The sequence below is a fragment of the Rattus norvegicus genome, chromosome 5, assembly GCF_036323735.1.
Source record: "Rattus norvegicus strain BN/NHsdMcwi chromosome 5, GRCr8, whole genome shotgun sequence".
Taxonomy (NCBI): domain Eukaryota; kingdom Metazoa; phylum Chordata; class Mammalia; order Rodentia; family Muridae; genus Rattus; species Rattus norvegicus.
Window position 1 is genome coordinate 170,514,911 of NC_086023.1, and position 19,587 is coordinate 170,534,497.

The 19,587-nt window shown below is 50.5% G+C and overlaps 1 protein-coding gene across 1 annotated transcript; it reads right to left on the reverse strand.

The window, feature by feature from the left end:
• Positions 1–3,559: 3,559 nt before the first annotated feature.
• On the reverse strand, positions 3,560–4,960 carry Actrt2 (actin-related protein T2). Its single transcript, NM_001013937.1, has one exon. It carries the CDS (start codon positions 4,803–4,805, stop codon positions 3,672–3,674), a length of 1,134 nt encoding a protein of 377 aa, NP_001013959.1. The 5' UTR covers positions 4,806–4,960; the 3' UTR covers positions 3,560–3,671.
• Positions 4,961–19,587: the final 14,627 nt, after the last annotated feature.

Genomic DNA, 19,587 nt, shown 5'->3' on the forward strand with positions numbered 1-19,587 from the left:
GGGGGACACCTTGGCCGGATCTTCTTGCTCCAGTTTTGCCTAGTTTCTACCATGAGTCTGGTCCTCCGAGTCTCTCAGGAAACCTGCTCCCAAGAGTTCCACTTGCAGAGTTTTGAGCCATCCTCTGGAGCAGTGTCAGAGATTGCAAGGTGCTTCCAGTCGAGCCCAAAGCCAGGGCACACTGTAAAACATAGGGCAGGAGACGCTGCCCACACATAGGACATCCTCCTCACCACCTCCAAATACCAACTTATATCTGTCTGAGCCTGGGAGTACCACATTGGCTGGTTTGATAAGGCTTATTTATGAGAACAGCCAATTATTCTATTGGTCCTAGAAGTTACCTGCTGTGGTTCTCTGCTTGTCTTTAGAGCACTCTTTTTTAAGATGGATGACCATAGGTACAAATGAACATCAGGTTACATATGCCTGAGAGGACACCACAGTTTTAAAAAGGTGTGGGGTAGGACTACTATGAAGATAGCTCTGTTAGTAAAGTTAGTAATACATAAGAACTCAAATTCAATCCCCAGCACACACATAAAAAGTTAGACACATGGAGGAACTAGAGACATGTCTCAGCAATTAAGAGCACTTCCAGAAGACATGGGTTCAATTTTCAGCATCCACGTGGTTGCATAAGTTTCCTCTGAGATTGAAACATTTTATACCACAGGCAAGCTCCTTAAACAAGAAGGTTAACAACTCAGAGGAGCTTCAGGAAGTCCCTGAAACTGAGCAGATTCTCTAGGCCCCTTCCTACTGAGAGTCAAGGTCAGACCAAAAGAGCAACGCTGCTAAGGAGACTGACAATTAGGACCAGCTGCCTGGAAAATGCAAAAGCCAGTTCTTCTGTCTGGAAAACTTTAGATTAACTGAATCACTTGAAAAAAAAAAACATTTCAACCTGTTGAGCTATCTACAGGCTGTGCTCCAGGTTCCAGCTTCTGCGGTCTGCCACCCATGCTGGGGTGGGCTCTGGTGATGTAATTGTCTTGGAGTCATTTTCTGCTCTAGTAAGTAACCCCAATAAAACTCATAGCTCACCATTGGAGTTTGGTGGCACTCATATTTTGGTCTGCCATGGAATCCCTATCCGGAGTGAGTAGATGTGTATGTAGATCTCCTTAGGAAAAGTCTGGTCACAGAATGAACCACTCACAACTCTTCCAAGAGATGTGATACCCTCTTCTGCATCGGGCACAACTGTGGTGCTCATTGTACATGCAAGTGAACCGCTTGTACATATAAAACAAACATAATAAAATTAGTTTTCAAAAGTCTGACGTGGGGGCCTGCATTTGTAATCCCAGTGCTACAGAGGCAGACACAGATTATTTCTGGGGCTTGATGACCAACCAGTACAGCCTAAGTAATGAGCTCCAGGCCAACACATGAGAGATTCTGTCCCAAAATGGAAAGCGGACAAGTTCCTTGGGAATGAGACCCAGGACTGGCATCTGGTGCATGTACACTGTAGTGATTTGTATATGCTTGGCCCAGGGAATGGCACTATTAGGAGGTGTGGCCTTGTGGGAGGAGGTGTGGCCTTGTGGGAGGAGGTGTGGCCTTGTGGGAGGAGGTGTGGCCTTGTGGGAGGAGGTGTGGCCTTGTGGGAGGAGGTGTGGCCTTGTGGGAGGAGGTGTGGCCTTGTGGGAGGAGGTGTGGCCTTGTGGGAGGAGGTGTGGCTTTGATGAAGGAGGTGTGGCCTTGTTAGAGGGAGTGTGTCACTGCAGGGGTGGGCAATGAGACCCTCATCCTAACCACAGGGAAGCCAATCTTCTAGTGGCCTTCAGATGAAGATGTAGAACTTTCAGTTCCTCCTGCACCATGCCTGTCTGGTTGCTGCCATGTTCCTGCCTTGATGACAATGGATTGAACTTCTGAATCTGTAAGCCAGCCCCAATTAAATGTTGTCCTTATAAGAGTTGCCTTGGTCATGGTGTCTGCTCACAGCAGTAAAACCCTAAGATATATTCATACATGACCTGCACACATGAGCACTTATACACAGAGAGGCAGAGAGGAGGGGGAGGGGATCATAGGATGTCTCCATTTTCCTTTCCTCTGTTAACTATGTTTATGGGAGAAATCCTTCCAGTGCCAGCTCTTCAAGGGTTACTTTATAGACAGCCATTAACTGTTTCCAGTATTTGGGCCCCAAACAATGATGCTTTAAACATCCTTGAAAATGAAGACCTCATCATCATGGATGTGTAGGGAGCCCTGAACTGCTATTTGCTCCCAGATTCATGGCCCTCACCTCCTGTAGAGGACTGAGGCTCCACACTGTGTTGCTACCTGTCTTGTCCAACGGGGGGGGGGGGGGGGGGCTCCAATTATATATAATTGTACTCAATTTATATATAAGTGAAAAGGCCTTTTAACTGGACAAAAGGGGTGGGGATGTGGTTTGCCCTGGAGTTATCTGTATTTTGATGCTAATTCCACTGCCCCAAGGACAGCTGCCTAGTCCAGCACTCAGGACTCAGGTGACTTCATCAGAGCCTTCTCCCCATTGAATTTGTAAAGTACAGGTGAGGGGCAGGTACAGGATAGAAGGAGGCCTGTCATTGGAGGAGAAGGAAGGATGGGTGGGAGAAAAGTTTGAAGGAAGAGGAGGAGACTGGAATGGAAAGAGAGACAGGAGGGATAGGGAGAGAAGCCGTGGCAGGACAATACGGCGGATAATGTCAAGATTCCATGCTGTATCTTTACAGGTTGTTATGAATGTTTTTAAGGGATGGATGGTATTGGGCTTTGTATGTTTAGGTGGGCAATTATATCTTATCAACTGGGTCAAAGGTTTTTATGTTGTGTGTTCATTTACATGTAATGGAGTGTGGGGCAGCTAGTCTGGGCCGCCACAGAGTTGGGCTATGTTTCCACCAAGATATCTAGCAGATATCTTGGGGCACCACCACAGTGCCAGACCTAGTGGGATAAACGACAACCATACTTTTTGTATTTTTTATAATTTTACAACAGGTCGGGACTCCTTAAGCCCTTGGGGAAAGCAGCATTTAGACGTGCTCTTCAGCTTCCTGCTCACGGCTGACCAGTTCTCAGTCATATCTGAGGCCCTTTAGATGCATATTTCCCAGAAGTCCTGAGTAGAGCCTTTGGCCTGTGGCCCAGGGATCTCTCAGAAGAAAGGGTAGGGGCAAGGGGTGTGGATAAAACCACAGGAATTCTGCCAGGGCCCTAGAGAAATGGCTTAGTCAGTAAAGTACTTGCCACACCATGCTGGTGAGGTGGAAACAGAAGGATCGATCCCTGGCCACCAAGCCTAGCCTAAGGGGCAACACCACATCCTAGTGAGAGACTCTTATCTCAGAAAGCAAAGTATGGATTCTCCTCAGGAAGGTCACAGGGACACACACTCAGATGTGCGTGCACACACAGAGATGCACGTACACACAGACATAGCATGTATACATGTTCACACACCCAAACACACACACACACACACACACACACAGATGCACACATAGTCATGCACTCACACTCACAAACAACTCTGCTGTTTCAAAGAAGGAACTGAGCCATCACAGTCAAATGCATCACTATTCATCTTTAATTAAATGTGGTGCTAAATGCCGTGGGAGAGGCTCTCTTCCCATGGGTGTCCCTTGCAAGGGACACTGAGGCTACAAGAATCATGTAGCCCTTCAGAAACACCGTCTCTGGACCACAGACACGCCAAACTCTTTGAAGTCTGCAGCAGTGATCCACATCTGCTTAAAGCTGCTCAGAGACGTGACAATGGAGGCCCCGATCCACGTGGAGAACCATCGGTCAGGCGGCGCCGTGATTTTGATGGGGACCCCCTTGGAAGCCAGCTGTTCCAGTTCTTTTAGGAGCCTGTCATCCAGCCCCTGAAACAGAGTGCTCCCCCCCGACAAGACAATCTCCCCAAAGAGTGTCTTCTGTATGTCAGCATCACACTTGGCTATGCTGTTGGACGCCATCTGTGCCAGACCTGGGCCATGGGTGCCCAGCTGGTCTGGTGAGAACAGGACCTCAGGAGCCTGGTACAGCTGGTCTCCGATGTAAATGACATTCCCATCAGGCAGTTTGTACTCCCTCAAGACGTCTTCTGCCCGCCGAGAGAGTTCCTCTTCAGGCTCCAGGGCCACATAGCACAGCTTCTCCTTGATATCATCCACCAGGGCCTTGTCCAGTGGGCATGGAAAGGCTCTCCCACTGGCCAGGAGCAGCCGGGTGAGGAGCTCTGTGATGTCTTTGCCAGCCACGAAAAGCTTGCTGACTGCATGAGGCAGGGAGTAGCCTTCAAAGATGGGGACAGTGCAGGTGACCCCATCCCCACTGTCTACCACCAGGCCCGTAACACAGGCAGAGGAATAGAGTGCCAGCACTGCCTGATCTGATAGGTAGAAGGCAGGAACCTCGAAGGTCTCAAACATCACCTCTGCCGTCTTCTCACGATTCTCCCTGGGGTTCAGGGAGGGTTCCGTCATGAGCACAGGTCGTTCGCTGGGCTTCACACCCAGTTCCCACTCAAAGAGGTGTCTCCAGAGCTTCTCTATGTCATCCCAGCTCGTGATCAGACCCCGCTCAATGGGGGACTGCAGGCGCAAAGTCTCCTGTTTGAACAGGGCTTCCTCTCCGACAAAGTACTTCTTCTGACAGGCTCCCGTGGGGGATGCCTTAAACTTCGGGTACCCCACAACAGAGCTGGTGACGTGACGGGGGCCAATCTCCCCAGACAGCCCTGCCTTGCAGAGTCCAGACCCGTTGTCGAAAATCACGGAAGGAGAATCCAGTACCAGCGGGTTAAACATGTTTGCAGCAATCTCTTCTGGGTGACACAAAATACAGCCAGATGAGCTTTCTCGGGTCAGCTCGTGTCACAATAGGTTGCCCTGGAAGTTCACGGGATTCCAGGGTTCCTGGAGGCCTCCCAGGCACAGCTAGCAGACCGACCCCAGTGCCCGGGAACCCTCCATCCTCCTAGGTGGTCTGCTTTCCTGCTCAGACCTGAGAGGCCTTTTGAAGGAGGGTTCACCAATATGTAACAATGCAGTGAAGTAACAATCCTTCTCAAGGGTAGTTGCCCAATATGTAACAATCCAATGAAGTAACAATGGTCCTGAGTGGGTGGGTGTCAGAGTCCTGCAGTGGGGCTCTGCACAACCTGGCCCCTCAAGGGTGAGGTAGCAAGTAGAATAGGTCCTGGGTGCCGTTGATGAGCCTAGGGGCCTCACCTCAGAGACCTCATTTCAGAATGGGGCAGCCTGAGGGCCCTGCTTTGTAAAGGAAGACATTTTACTTCCCAGGTTCAAGGGGCGGTACCTAGCAGACCCTCAGAACATTTCTTTTTGAATGTACACTAGTTCTGGAAGCCCTCAGGCATATCTCCTCACTCTATTCATTGGCTCTGGTTCTCTGTGCCCCTTCCAGTTCAGGTCAGGGTCTCGGTTTCGGTCTCTCTCTCTCTCTCTCTCTCTCTCTCTCTCTCTCTCTCTCTCTCTCTCCCTCTCCCTCTCCCTCTCCCTCTCCCTCTCCCTCTCCCTCTCCCTCTCTCCCTCCCCCCTCCCTCCGTCTCTCCCTCTTTCCTCTCCTCTCCTCCCCACCATAAGGTGCTCAAGAGCTATTTCTGCTTCATTTTAATATCGCTCATGCAGAAGTGACCCCTCTGGCATCTGGGACACCTGTGTGTCTAGGCCCACAGGACAGTCAAGGCATAGGATGTTCAGAAACTGCTAAACAAGGGCTGAGGTTACAGAGAAGACTGGGAAGGTGTCTGGGAAAAGCCACCTACTATGGCCTCAGAGACACACACAGGCACATGCTAGCTCCAAGGCCCTACCTGGCACTCATCTTGGGGGTTAAGCCTGGGCACAGCATCCCTCTTCCCTAACGATGGAGGGAGTCTTGGAAAGATGGGTTCATAAGCTGTCCCCACCCCATCCCCCATCATGTGCAGACACAGGTAAGCCAGATTCTTCTTCCTTGCAGAAAAGTCTTCCTGGTATTACACCCTTTCTAGAGCCTGGGATCTTATTGCCCAGGGTTGCTTCTATGCCCTAATGTCCCCGCTGATCATCAGTAGGCATTACTAAGAAAACCTATCACAAGGCTATATCATTCAGACACACGGTATAGAGGTGATGAAGACACAATGTAGAAGTGGGCTGAGGACTCATGAAGACGTGTAGTAGACGTGTGTCACATGTAGCAGACAAGTCATGAATTGGCAGTGTAGACGTCATACTAAAGATGTGGCCTTTCTGAGCCCCACTGAACCTTACAGGGGGTCTTGGTGAAAGTGTGGTGGTCAAGGACCCCCGCACACACACACCAGAGGAAACCATCAGAGACTGAGGCTCAGCTGGAGCAGAGGGAGATCTTTATTCTTCTGTAAACCACGTCTAACATCAGCTCTATTGTTGCTTATAACCCTCTCAGCCGCTATGCCCACCAAGACCATGAGATGGGCCAGGCACATGTAGACCCTCATAATTACCCACTGTAGGCCAGGGACCAGGTCAGGCATGAACAGAGGCATCAGCATGCTGGGCAATGCTGAGCAGACCTCAGCAGGAGGCTCCCAGACGATGGGCTCTACCAGGGGTTGAGAACAAGTTGGTGAAGCCGTCCTGCATGCTTGTGGGTGCTGCATTGAACCAGGGAGATGAAACTACTCGGCAATAGTATATCCTGTTCTGTCCCGTGCCTAACAAGGCAGCCTAGACCTTATGGAGACCCCAGCGGCCGTGACTATTGAACCTACCGTGCCTTCTGCCTACACCCAACTCCCTATAATCTGCCCACTTGCTTTTGTTGCTGGATTCCTAAGACTTAAAACCCCATGTTTTGAGGACTAGATTCCTATCTGGCTGCTTTGGGGTGGGTGGCAGAATGCTGTGACTTGGAGTTACATCCTGCTTGCTTCACCAAAGCCCCACGTAAGTGTTGATCTCCTGGGGGCTGCCACGACTTTCCAGCTAGACCAGACGAGGGATAAAGCTCTCTAGACATTGGGAGAGGATGAGACAGTGCTTGGGACAGAGAGATCTGGGGCAAAATCTCAGTGGTCACAGTCTGAGGTTTTGGGATTCCTGGGAGGACTACTTCCTTTCATGCAGGTGTCACGGGGTGCACCAGCTCCTTGGCCCCCTGCTGAGATAACAGCATGTGATAGCAATGTCCTAGGGGCCAGCAGAATACAGAGAAACAGCCCAGCCTTCCTCTAAAGGCTCAAAGTTAGGATCATGGATCTTAGTTCTCTAACCCTCTGTTTCACCGTGTCTGTGTGTGTGTGTGTGTGTGTGTGTGTGTGTGTGTGTGTGTGTGGTGTGTGTGTGTTGTACCATTGCCCAGTGTGTAGTATCTATGTGTGCATGTGTGCGTACGGTGTATGTGTGGTGTGTGTGTCTGTGCATGCTTGTGTGTTACACAGTGTGTACTGTGTGTAGAGTGTGTGGTATGTAGTGTGTGTGTGTGTGCGTATGTGTGTGTGTGTGTGCTCATGCGCACACATGCAGGACAGAGGACCACCTCAGGGTGCCTCCAGGGTCTTGTTCCTCAGGGTTACCACCTTGTCAGATGGTTACACTATGATTAACAGTCACAAAATTGGTTATTAAGTAGCAGTGAAATAATTTTATAGTTGGGGGGGTCACCACAACATGAGGAACTATATTAAAGGGTTGTGGCATTGAGAAGGCTGAACAAACCAAGCTCTAGGTCTTTCTTTACCCCCACCCCAAATCCCCTTTAACAAAAGCAGATCTGTAGCTTGGAGTGAGCAGTTGAGGACAAAAATGGCCAGGCAGAGGCCTTGAGAGAGTCAAGTATTCCCAGACCCATTTGAGTGTCTTAATGCTGGATGCTGAGTCCAGGAGAGGCACCGCCCTTGGTATGATGCCACCTCCTCTCTGTCCCAGGACAGCCGTGGCTGTTGAGGTTCCACAAACCCAGCTGAGGGGTCCCAGGAATATCATCTGTCCCTGTGGGACAGTGAGTGGCCTCTTGGCCAGGAGTATACCTTGGTCAGGCAGCAAAATGGATTCCTAGATGCTGGGATGAGACCAGTTGCTGATCTTTCCCAGTTTATGTTGGAGCCCAAAGAGTGCAAGGCCGAGCCCAGAGCACAGCACAGGAATAGTAAACACTGTGTCCTGACACCAGTGTCTCACTGAGTGAGAGACAAAGAATCAAATTCTGAAGACCCTGCATGGAGGGGCCAAGGACATCCCTGGAGCAACACCACATGGCTACTGAAAATAAAACACGCTTGGGTTTATGAGCCATAGCTCTTGAGTGTGACGCTGGGCTGGTTTGGAGCTGCCCCGGGGCAGAAATTCCACTTCTCAGGTGCTAGGAACCTGTTCTGCCCACTTTAGAATCCTCGATGCAGGTCATGGCGCTCTGTCTTGGGAACTCTCTGACCCTCGGTCTGAGCCTGCATCCCTGTGTCTCGGAAGGACCGCATGCACCTTAGCATGGCTGAGACCCTTCAGTCTCCCTGTGGGTACAAGGGTGTGTTATCGGGGAGACAGAAACGTCTGGTAGCTGGCCAGCAGCGCACTTTCAGGGGCAGCCACAACGAGGGTGTGTTTGCCATTAACACAGGGATCTCTCCTCTCCCAGATCCAATTAGAGGCTGCCTGAGTCTGCTGCCCCTACCCTAAGCCAGCCCAGCCTCGTAAATCGCTTGAACAAGTTTATAGACAAACTGGCTGTAACCCTATTCCCCTCCCCAGTGCTCACTCTGGAGAGCCACTGTTTCTTCTTCTCCACCCCGGCGAACATGCCCTTGTTTCTGCTACACTGTGTGTAGCAATGGCCGTCTCCTCCTGCTCCTGTATGACCTCATCCTGTTTTAAGGTCATGGTGGAAGTGGGGGAAGAGGCCAGGCCCTGGGATACCTGAGAAAGATACTGGACTTTCTTATGTAGGAGTGGATAGCCCTGGACCTTCCAAGCACCCCTGCTTTCTCACAAGCCTGTCTTGAAGTGCCTGGGTCCCCAAACCTAGAGAGAGGCCTCAGTGTCTGAGTTATCATCATACGAGGTTCATTCTATCACCAGTGCCCAGAGCCTCAGCCAATTAGTGACCAGCAGACTGGGCTCATTAGTGCCGACCTAACATCTGGTGGCCAGATCCTCTTGTGGCGACTGCTCCACGTGTCAGAAGCCTGGAGGAGCAGGGTGGCCATTCAAGTGACAGGATGCACACTGTCACTGTAAGATCGGTGCTATCTGAGGGGGTCAGTCTGGGGCCGTACACAGCTCCACAGTGGGAAGGTTACTTTCCCGGTTCCTGTTTCGGGTACTCACAGATGGGCTGAAACCCAGGGCATGTTCCCTGGCAGCTAAGCCCTTCTGAGTCTCAGAGGTGTACTGACATCATCCATGGACTTACCAATTTATGTATCTGCCCATCTTCCTGTCTACCCACCAACCCTTCCACCCATCCATCCATCTATATCCACCTACCCCCTCACTTACCTATCTGTCCACCTGTCATGTGCTCATCCATCCATCCATCTCTCCCACCCACTCATCCATCCATCCATCCATCCATCCACTTTCCCTTTCATACCACAACTTACACATGAGCCAGTTTGTCTGCTCATCCATCCATCCATCCATCCATCCATCCATCCATCCATCCATCTATCCATCCATCCATCTCTCCAGTCCATTCATCCATCTCTCCCGTCCATTCATTCATCATCTACCTACTCATCATATAAGGAACCCGATCCTATGTATAAAGCTTGGCCCCTGTAACATCCATCCTTTTGGCTTCACTTCTCTGGAGTCCTTTAGGCTACCCATCCCTCTATTGGGTTGCCCTGTGGTGTTCCATAGAGCCTGCTGCTCTACTCACCCCTGTGCACCAACAGCATTTCTGTTGGGGGCAATCGGGAATTCTAGGGTCCCTGTCACATGGTCAGGTAAGACAGAACCTGGAGATACTCAACCTCCTATAGGAACAGCCTGGGCTCTGGAATACTTACAACAGCCTCGAGGGATGTACATCACAGCCAACTAACTACATTCCAACCCCTCTGAATTACATGAACCCCCTCACCATGCTTGGTCTCCAGTTATCCTCACCTTTTTGGTTTTGGAGAGGATTGTGTATCATTTATCAGAACTTTGAAAGAAGTATTCTAGCCAGCAGTGGGGGCTCTAACTCTCTCGACAGGGGTGAACACTGTCAGGCATGGGTTCGGTTTAGGGAGGACCTTTCCCATGGACGTGTGTGGCTGGAACCCTACACTGATGGTATAGGGTGTTCCAGATGCTATTAAAATGAAGCCAGGCTGTAGTGTGCTTGAGAGCTACGGCTACCCGTTTCCAGAGCTGCTGGGAATGCAACTCCCCAGGACTACTCCTCCTTGTGAGAGTGTCCTGCTCCTAGAATAATCACCCTAAAGTGGCAAGCACCAGTTACATCGTGTTTTCAGACACTCCAAGTGGGTACCCTGGTTCAGGAGCTTCAAGAGTAATGAGGTCTTGTTAATTGAGACTGGAGCTCAGGTCTCAACCTTAAGGCTCAATGGGGAGGGGGAGGGGAGTTCGGCTCCCATGGACTCTGTCTGCTGCTATTTTGAATTGTACTGAGAAGCTTTACCAAGTGGAATTGTTCTTACCTTGAGGACGAGGGTGAGGTGGGGGTGGGGGGGAGAGGAAAAGAGAAATGGAAACCAGTGTTGTCACTGTTGTTTGTGAAAGCCACTTTAGTGTATACGACGAGGTCAGAATAGAAATGAGACCACTGCACCCCCTGCTTGGCAATTCCAGTCTGTCAGGTGCCCGCCTCACTTCCCAGGAGGCAACCACATATTGCTTTGCACAGTATGCACTCGGTGACTATAGCCAGTCAGCCAGCAGGACACACCTAGACAGCCCAGAGAATGTCCCCAGTGGTCTTCCATGGTCTCACTATTTAAATGGCTACTACTGCCCACTTCTTTCTTTCAACATTTCTTGACCTGACCCAAACAAAGGAGGCTTTTCCTCTCAGCACCAGGGAAAGCCCTGCCCACCCGGCCCCAGTTTTGTCTGTGGGAATCTCTCTCAGGGTCTCCCTGCCCCACTGGCCTCAGCCTTGTTCATAGAGGCACCTCCCTTCACTTCAGCTCTGTACAGTACTGCATCTGTGGGACTTCTCCCCTTCGGTCTTCAGCTCAAGGTGTCTCTGTATCCCTGGCCCCAGCTGTCTGTAGGATTCCTCCCTTCCCTCCCTTCCCCAGCGTGGACAGTTGGGGCAACTCGCAATACAGAACCCAGGATCCCAGGCTAGTCCCAAAGGAGCTGTGTCCTAACCCTCTAAATTACAAAAAGCATTTTCTGCCCCCTGCTGGTACCCATGTGGAACTGCCACGGGGTCTGGGGGTGGGAGAATTAGGGAATCTTGGACAGGAGCAAGCCGGCTTGTTAATTTCCGGGCAAGGCAGGACACTAGGAGAGAGAAAAAAGAATCAATGTTTGCTAAATAATGGGAAAGCATCACCCTGTCTCAGCGGGAATGAGGTCTGTTTTCAAGCGTATTACTACGGTGATTACCCAGAGGAGAGTCCCACCGTAAGCAAGCACAGGAACTAGCGGCCCTTTCCCCAAAGAGCTCTGCGGAGTGCGTGTTAATGTGCTCCCTCCAACTAAACACGGCCAAGCTTTGGGTTTTAAATAGTTTATAGCATTTCAGATGCGGCTTCGAAGTCAGGCAGTCCCTAGAGAGGCCGAACAGACTTCTACACTTAGCCAATGATGAATAACCAAGAGAGCTCAGGGCCCGGAAGGATTCCAGGTTTAATTCAAATAATTTAAAATCTAATGTTGAAAGAGCTCTTTGCATTCATGGGCCGTACCCATTTCCAGCTGGAGAAAGAAAAGGCTTTGTGTTTGAGGCTGAGGTAGGAGCGTTAACTGTCTTACCATGTGCCTGCCACTTCCAGCCAGCACAGCAACATTTTTCATGTTACAAATGGCAGGCTGTGATTCTGAAAGCCAGACACGATGAGGGGAGGAGATTTATCGTCACCATGGAGTTTCGGCTCCAGGTGGAAGGATTTTGTCCATGTCCACGGTGAAGTTGCTGCCTAACCACCCCTGCCAAGAGGAGTTGGAGCCCCCTGGCCCAATGTGCACAGTCTGGGAGGCCCCTAGGAAGCTCACGATAAGGGACACAGAATCGAGCGATCCCACTTGGGCTTGCCTGCACTGCATGCAAGTTCTGCCAGTTTGGAAAAGGTGGGGTGTGCCAGGGGCTCACTGGCTGGCAGATAAGCCCCGACTGCCCAAGGCTTATCAGAGGAGGAAGCTTCAGGGCTGCCTCTTCCCTTCTTGTCCGGTCTCAGAGAGGAACGATGGGCGTGGGTCCCGAGAGACTGAACACAAAGGCTTGCAAGCTCCCTCAAACTAGGCATGGACCATTCTTTGCCTGGCCCGTGCTGAGTTCTGGGGAGCTTGCGAGGCTTTGTGTATTCACAGGGGTCAGACTGTATCCCCCAACACACACACAAACACACACACACACACACACACACACACATGCGCGCACGCATGCACGCACACACACACACACACAAACATATCGCTCAGAATTTCAGAACACAAATTTACTGTAAATTGGGTCTGTGCAGCTATAATTAGGTAAGCTAAAACTAAGTGGGCCTCAGGCAGTACCTCTGGCACCCTCAGAAGAAAGGAAAGGGATATGTTGGGAGGATGTAATAACACAGGTAGAGAGAGCATGTGACTACAAGCAAAGGTGCATCCTGTAGTCCGGGAGACAGAAAGGTCCCTGGCCAGGTTCTCGGAGGGTGCCTGGACCTGGCTTTCACCCTTTGACTCCAGACATAGAGAAGGGATTCTCCTATGTCCTAAGCCACTCCATTTCTGGTCTCTTGTTAAAGTGGTCACAGAAACTGGTATCTGTCCACCAGATTCTCAAAACATCACCAGCTCTTTGCCTAAGTCACAGAGCCAACTATCTATCAAGTGGTCAAGGATGCAGGCCAGACCGTGTGAGGCGCCCTCCTATTCTGTGCCTCTTTTGGGGGAGGGGGAGGCAGGCAGTGCTTGAATGCTCAGGTTTCTTCAAGGTATCTTCCCTTTGGCCTCCATCTCTGAAGACACACCAACCAGGTCATCCTTCAAAATTATCTTCTGTTGCCCTGATCTCATCTTTTAAAGAAAATCCACAGGAACTTAAGGTACCAAAAGGACATCCCAGTCCAGAGTCTATCCCAGCATGAGTGAAAAGGGTTTGGGAGGGGCTTTGGTGAGGTGTGGTATCCAGCAGGTACCCTGTGGAGTGTCAGTGATCTCAACAAGCAAGGCTAGTCTGCCTGCCTGCCTGCCTGTCTGTCTGTCTGTCTGTCTGTGTCTGTCTGTCTGAGAGATCTGAGTAAAGATTTTACATTAGTCAGAACCATGGTTGGGTTTTGTTTTTTTGTTTTTTGTTTTTGGTTTTTTTGTTTTGTTTTTGTTTTTGTTTTGTTTTGTTTTTTGTTTGTTTGGTTTTTTTTTTGTTCTGAATTTTTCTCCCCAAGACATGGTTTCTCTGTATAATCAATCACCCTGGCTGTCCTGGAACTCCCTTTGTAGACCAGGCTGGCCTGGAATCCACAGAGATCCACCTGCCTCTGCCTGGGATGAGATTAAAGGCATGTGCCACTGTGCCTGGCTAGAGCTGTGTTTTAAAGGCAACGGACTCAGGATTTGGAAGAGTGAAAATGAATTTCTAAAACACACAATACTGAGCTCAAAATGAGATGCTTGGGGCTCCCACCAGCTCCCATGAACTTGCCCTTTCCAGAGAACTTGGTTCTGCCTCCTTAAGGAAGGGGGTTTTACAGTAGGTGCTGATCCATCGGAGGCCCCAACTCTCACCCACTGCCTGTGAGGACAAAGGTTCTAGTGCAGCCTCATGTTGGCACCAATGTCCTTGCCCCAGTCCTCTGGGTCCTCCAGAGTGCAGCTAAAGTTAAGGATTGTTCTTTCTGGGGGGATCTGGTGGTGATGGTGCCCATCAGCTGGCCTAGACTCTCAACAGTCCTTGAATGTAGACGTGGGAAGTGCAGGGCGGGTTCTAGGCTCCCCAGCTTCAGGCACATCTCAGCATGCTGAATCTGCATGCTTGCCTTCGTGAGGTCTCTTGGAAGGCAGTGAATGTCATGCTGTTCTGTTTCCATCCACTCAACATTGCCGGAAGTAATCAGACACACTGTGTGCAGGCTTCTGCTCACACTCATACTCCACTGAGTAGCAAGCCCAGCACTGCTTAGGAGGCATGGCCCATGTGCTTTCTGGATCCAGGATCTCATGTAGTTGGGCTGGTCCTGTCATCAGCTCCCCTAGGACCACAGGGCACTTACACACACAGCTTCGCTGTATACATCAGAGATAAACATTTACCAGGTGTCCCATCCCTGCCTTTCCTTCATCTGCTTGATACCTGGGCAGTCTGTCCCTCTGATCAGCTGCAGTGGCTTAGGCTCCACAGTGGCACAGGGGCTGGGACAGTGATGAGAGACAGGAAGAGATGGTCATAGTAGTCGTTCCCATGTCCTGTTAGGGGTGAGCTCCACGGCCCTCCATGACTGTGTGTTTAAGGTAGGCCTGGAGCTTTCCAGAGGGATTGAACCTACAACGAGGGTGGGCAGGGTGGCCTCTGTTCTGTCTGCCCAGGCTCCCAGGAGAGATACGCTGGAAAGCCAGAGAGTGGCAAGCACCATACCCATGGCACTTGTGGTTCTTTGCCAGGTGCAGAGAGTTTACCCACAAGACTGTATCAACATCATCTCTCCAAAGCAGTCCCTAGCATCCTCCTCTGGCAAGCATGAAAACCCTCTCCAGAGGACACAGAGAAACCAGGCAGCTGGGCAGTCCATCTCCTCTGGTCAGGGCCGATAAACTCACCAAGTCAGAGCTTAGATACCACTCTCAGATGATGTGGATTATTTAGACAAGCTCAAGCCAGCCCAGACAGGTGGCCTCAATGCCACAACCCCATCCCTCCAATCTCTTACCCAATGCTCACACCATGGCTTCCTGAAAGAAAGGAGAGTATAAACTACACACTTGGCTTGGCTCTCACTGCAAAGTAAAATAAGGCAAGAAGAGAGTAAAACTCTCTTCTCCCTTAAACCAGACCTCCACAGACAGGGGCCAGGGACATTCCCAATTGGCAGAGCTTTGAGTAAAAGCTGGGCATGAACCTCGTGGGGAGACAGACACCAGCTCACATGCCACAGTGAAAACTTAACTGTGCATCCCAAGCCTGAGGGGAACAAATGCCAGAAGGCAAAGAGGCGTGTGAGCATGAAGGTGGGCTGGGAAAGTGGGAAAGCCAAGTGGATAGTTGACCTATCCTTTGCCTTTGCCCTTGCCCCCTCAGGTCTGAGCAAACCTCACCCCTAGAGCAGGCATGGTGGCAGTAATGGAACCCACGAGGTAACTCAGCAGCCTGGTGGCTCATCATATCAGCAGATGTGACTACTGCTTCTGTAGAGTGCCCTATGTCCCCTCATCACAAGCAGACCTATTTTTGTCACGGCTCTAGCTCTCAAAGGTGGCAGCAGCTGCTTGAGACAGGTGGAGTCCGTAGAACCCTTTGCATTCTAGGAAGGGCAGTGATTTGTCCTGACCTGGGCCAGCACACGTTCTGGGTACGAGGTAGCACAGCCTCTAGCAACAGAGGCCATGAATGTGGTAGGAGGTGTGGCTGTGGGCACATGGCTGTGGACTCCCATCCAGAATCATCCCGGTGGGTGGGTGGAGGATGGTGTAGAAAGCCGGCTCTGCTCACCATGATCCCAATGACTCGCCATGGGAAGGTGACTGTCCATCCTCACACCAGGCGGTCCCCTTTATCCAAGTGTCACAGAAAGACAGTTCCCATGGCCTCACCGACACTGGTAGATCAGCAGGTGCAAATGCAGTAAATGTGCTTGTAGTGTTTGTTGACCTCAGTCACAAAGGTGGAGCTGAGCTGTTGCTGCAAACCCCGTAGGGAAGTTCCTGTGTCATGTGACTCCCTAGGCACCTCTTGGTATTCCAGTGCAGGGATGTGCCTTCCTGAGGCACAGTGACAAGGACTCAGACTTAGAGTAGGGCTGCCCACTAGTTCAGGCAGTCAGGACTGTGACATGTGAGTAAGCGCGTGTATTAATTTCTTGTGCTGTTGCTGTGGAAAAAAAAATACTTGACAGGTTACTTGACAGAAGAAGGGAGGGCTTGCTTTGGCTAACATTTTGGGGTCTAGCCATTCATTTATCACAAAGGCAAAGGCACAGACACAGGAGCAGGAGGCAGCTGGTCAACTTGTCCGCAGTCAGGAAGCACAGAGTGAATGGGAAGTGGGGCTGGGCTGTACCATCACCAGGTTCACTCTCAGTGATCTGCTCCCTGCAGCAAGGCTCTGAGTCCTAAAAGTTCTACAACCCTCAATGGCACTACGGTGGTGGACAAAGTGCTCAAATACGTAAGCCTGCTGGAGACGCTTCTCCTTCAAACCATGATACTCTGCGGTTATGGGAGCAGTGAACACTGGAGCAACCTTGTGGAAGGCTGTGGGTCCGCACACGCCCTCTCTACCTGGACCAGAGACTTCATCTCCTGGTTGATGTGCTGGAAGCCATTGGCCACAGTTGGCATCTTTCTCGCCAGAGGTGGTGCTGCCAGGATTCCACTGTGAGCAAACCTGGCATGCGGTCATGGTCCCCAGATGACACACCGGCCCAGGTCAGGATAAGTCGCTGCCCTTCCTAGCATGCAAAGGGTTCTATGGATTCAACATGACCCAAGCAGCTGGTGATATCTCTGAGAGCCACAGATTGGGAATAAAACAAGAGAGAGAGAGAGAGAGAGAGAGAGAGAGAGAGAGAGAGAGAGGGAGAGGGAGAGGGAGAGGGAGAGGGAGAGGGAGAGGGAGAGGGAGAGGGAGAGGGAGAGGAGTTACAGATCTGAAGCGTGCTTTGACATCAGACATGGAGACAGTTTGGCGTTTGCCCAGCAGGACTCCAGCCTTGCTTTGGTCCCATATTTCCTCACGATGCCCCTGTCCTTCCCTTTTGGCACAGTAACGTGTATCCTGTGCCATTGTATGTTGGAAGTGTGTGATCTGCTTTTTGACTCTGATTTCACAGTGAGGAGACTGAATCTCAGGAGACCCTTTGAACGTTGGACTTTTAAACAGTGCTGACGCTGTGACAGACCGTGGGGACTTTCTAAGTTGGTCTGAACGCACTTCTGCATTATGGTATGGCTACAAGCCTATGGGGGCCAGGGAGTGGGAGGTGATGATCTGAGTAAGAATGGCCCCTAGGTCTAAATGTTTGAATGCTTAGTCATCAGGGAGGAGCACTACTTGAGAGGAATTAGGAGGTGTGGTCTTGTTGGAGAAAATGTGGCACTGGGTATGGGCCTTGAGGTTTCAAAATCTCAAGCCAAGCCCAGAGTGTCCAATCTTCCTGCTGCCTGTGGATCCAGATGTAGAACTCTTAGCTATTTCTCTAGCAGCACATCTGCCCATGTGCTGCTATGCTTCCTGCCATGCTGACAATGGACGAAATCTCAAACCATACGCCAGCCCCAAGGAAATGCGTTCTTTTATGAGTTGCTGTGGTCCTGGTGTCTTCTCACAGCAGCAGGACACTGACTAAGGGCATCTGTGAGTGAGTGGGAAATTCGTGATTCTCTAAGGACACATGGGCTAAGAGGAGGACGTTCTCACTGTCACCTGGTCCCCTGCTGGGTAGTGACACCCCATAAGATAAGGCACATTCCCTTCATGTCATCCAAGGCTTCCCGAGTGCTGCCCCTCCAGCCTTTGCTCTCGTTTCCAACTTGGAAACATTGATTTCTGGGGTCAGCATTGTCGCCTGTCTGCTCTCAGGGTGCCTTTCCTTCTGACAGCTCCCTTGCTCTGGTTGTCCTGGACAAACAGTCTCTCTGTTGTGTTTTGGGTCTAGCCTCTGAATGATCACCCTTCGAACCCTAGCAGGTGTCATCTCTGCCGGTCATTACCCAGGGCACTGACAACTCTCTTCAGGTGCAGATCATTGTTCTATGTGGTCACAGAACTAGGAAGATTCCTCTAGCCCTGACAGCAGGGGAGCCCCAGAACTCCCATTGGGAAAACCTCTGGAGGGGATCAAGGTGCCTGAGGTAGTGTATAAGAATTGGGGTCTCCTTGCTTGTACCCAGCACTCTTGACACACGTGTGTTAAATAAAAAAGCAGTGGGGGTTGGGGATTTAGCTCAGTGGTAGAGCGCTTGCCTAGGAAGCGCAAGGCCCTGGGTTCGGTCCCCAGCTCCGAAAAAAAAAAAAAAAAAAAGAACCAAAAAATAAATAAATAAATAAATAAATAAAAAGCAGTGTATGTGTGGATGCTTGTGTGACTTTTAAAAGAGAATTCCTTCTGCCAAGAGTATTTCAACCAAGGCAGCCGGAGAACAGTCCCATTTAGAGGAGAGCAAGCTTAGAAAGGCCAGGTAAGGTAAGAAGTGCATCTTCCAGTGGAGAGCTGGGCTTGCAAAGAGTAATAATGGATTTTCCAGCAGCTCATAATGAGTGACGCAACCCAAAGTAGTGACTATGTGAGGTAAGGCTGTGCTGCCTGCAGACCGGCTCCTAGATGTTGGTCTTGGTATCGAGCGGCTTAGAATGGGTTCCTAGAACAGGGAGGCCCTCTAGTCCTCAAGATGCAAAGCTCAGACCTATGACTTGTACATAGAAGCTTTTGCACCTACCACGACCATAGTGATTGGTGGGTACTAGCACCCCCCCCCCCAGAACAGGGCACAGCAAGAAGGATGGTCTGTTCTGACAACTGCATCAGCCTGTGTGTGCCCTGCAGCGCCTGTCAGTCTTCAGGAGGTGGGGAGGAGCTTAGGTAACTGGGGCTGGTCCCTGTCTCATATAATCCATTGTAATAGCACAGCATTGACATAGAGAGATGGGAATTTTGAAAATGTTTCCTGGGGCTGGAGAGATAGCTCAGTGATTAAGAGCATTGGCTGCTCTCCAGAGAACCCAGGTTCAATTCCCTGCACCTACATGGTCACTCAACTGTCTGTAAGTCCAATTCTAGGGGATCCAGTGCCTTCTGCTAAACTCCATGGGCACTGTACGCATGTGGTGTGCTGAGATACATACAGGTAAGCACCCATAGATATAAGATATTATTAATAATAGTAATAGTAACATAATTGAAGTAGAAATTTAAGGGTTCTTTGGAAAGTCAGTTGTGTTGGGTGGTGTTTTGCTTGGACAAACACATGGAGGAATGTTTTCCTGAAGTGGACACAACATTTCACTGATGCAGACACAGGTGAAGGGATGTTCTGCTAAAGCTAGCATGTGAAAGGACACATGAATGAAGGATTCTTTGCTAACAACACACGTGTATTGGCCTGCCTTACATTTCGTAGTTGAGCTCCATTTGTCAGGACTCTGCAGACTCAGGCTGATTAGATACACATATTGAAGCAAGACAGGCACTGAGGCAAGACACGTTATGTTTGGAGGGTGTAAATAGGACTTGACGGACAATGACTGAGGTAGGCTTGCTGGTACACTTAGCTGTACAATGCTTGT